General features: G+C 37.0%; 1 protein-coding gene across 1 annotated transcript in view; it reads right to left on the minus strand.

Annotated features, from left to right (window-relative positions):
• The window catches only part of LOC107563271 (cingulin-like protein 1), a 62,836-nt gene that overhangs the window by 2,503 nt on the left and 58,491 nt on the right, over window positions 1–1,842 (minus strand). The window contains exon 18 of the mRNA XM_016248087.1: window positions 116–279. Coding sequence (XP_016103573.1) covers window positions 116–279 — 164 coding nt within the window. The remainder of the gene's footprint in view (window positions 1–115; window positions 280–1,842) is intronic.

Raw genomic sequence — 1,842 nt, forward strand, 5'->3', positions numbered from 1 at the left:
GAGTGTGAGTGTGCGTGTGTGTGTGAGTGTGTGTGAGTGTGAGTGTGCGTGTGTGTGTGTGTGTGTGAGTGTGAGTGTGAGTGTGCGTGTGTGTGTGTGCGTGTGTGTGACGCACTTGTTGTGCAGCTGTTGGTCCAGCAGTTGTCTCTGCAGGCGGCTGTTATTTTCTCTCTCCTCCATCAGTTCTCTGTGTGTGTGTCGGTGCTGGACGTCCCGTCGACTCGCCTCTTCCTCGGCCTCGTTCAGCTGCCGCTTCACCGAACGGATGCGCTGAGTCATCTAAACACACACACACACACACACACACACACACACACACATCAACTTCAGATGCTGTACATACACACATTTCTATCATGGAATAAAAAAAATTTTTTCTGTAAATTTGGACTTTGATTCTTGTATTTTTTTCTATTTCAGCTGTTGGTCCAGCAGTTGTCTCTGCAGGCGGCTGTTATTTTCTCTCTCCTCCATCAGTTCTCTGTGTGTGTGTCGGTGCTGGACGTCCCGTCGACTCGCCTCTTCCTCGGCCTCGTTCAGCTGCCGCTTCACCGAACGGATGCGCTGAGTCATCTAAACACACACACACACACACACACACACACATCAACTTCAGATGCTGTACATACACACATTTCTATCATGGAATAAAAAAAATTTTTTCTGTAAATTTGGACTTTGATTCTTGTATTTTTTTCTATTTTGTATATTTTCATGCCAGAAAATATAAACTATATAAACACAGAACTGCAATAAATAAATTGAATTCTGAGTTTATCTCTCACTTTTTTTCTTCTTCCACCACAGAATAAAACACAAAAAGATCATTGTGACACTTTTTTAATAATAAATATCTATTTATATATGTATTTTAGAAGAATTATAAATAAATATTTGTGTTAATGAACCATGTTATTTTATTCATATATATATATATATATACAATTTATATTTAAATAAACTACATGTATTAAATAAGTAATAATGAATATGTATTTTACTGTAATTATAATAAATATGTGAGTCAGTATAGATACCATAGTAATATACATTAATATAAATTGCACTGAATAAATACATTTATTTATTAATGCATTTATCATAATTGTAAATATTTGTGTAATATTTATATTAATATATAGGTATATATAATTTAAGAAATATAATTTATTTATTATTTTATTTATAAAAAACATTGGTGCAAATATATATTAATACCTCAAAAAAGTCAGAATTATGAGCTAAAAAGTCACAATTAACTAATAGTTTTATTCTGAGGTGGAAACAAGCTTCACTGAAGTTCAATACTACGTTCTGGGAGTTTGTTCAAATTATCAATGCTAACTTTGAGAACAGCACCTCGGTAAACACTGCTAAAAAATATAGAAAAATTAATGCGAGTATAAAAGTCTGAAATCTGGGATTGAAAATATTAATTTAAATTAATTTCCAGCTTTAAATGAGCTATATTTCAGAATGAGCTGTTTCTATGTGCACTAACTAAATGAGAGTAAAAGGTTCCTAATTATTGTTCAGCTTTTCACTCTCTGTGGTCTGATGTGTGTCTCCCTCTGCTGGTGTGGAGGTGTACCTGTGTGTGTGTGTGTGTGAGTGTGTGTGTGTGTGTGTGTGTGTGTGTCTCCCTCTGCCGGTGTGCCTGTGTGTGTGTGTGTGTGTGTGTGTGTGTGAGTGTGTGTGTGTGTGTGTGTCTCCCTCTGCTGGTGTGGAGGTGTACCTGTGTGTGTGTGTGTGAGTGTGTGTGTGTGTGTCTCCCTCTGCTGGAGTGGATGGGGACATGTGTGTGTGTGTGTGTGTGTGTGTGTCTCGCTCTGCTGGAGCTGC

The sequence above is a fragment of the Sinocyclocheilus grahami genome, unplaced genomic scaffold (assembly GCF_001515645.1).
Source record: "Sinocyclocheilus grahami isolate Dianchi unplaced genomic scaffold, SAMN03320097.WGS_v1.1 scaffold864.1, whole genome shotgun sequence".
NCBI lineage: Eukaryota > Metazoa > Chordata > Actinopteri > Cypriniformes > Cyprinidae > Sinocyclocheilus > Sinocyclocheilus grahami.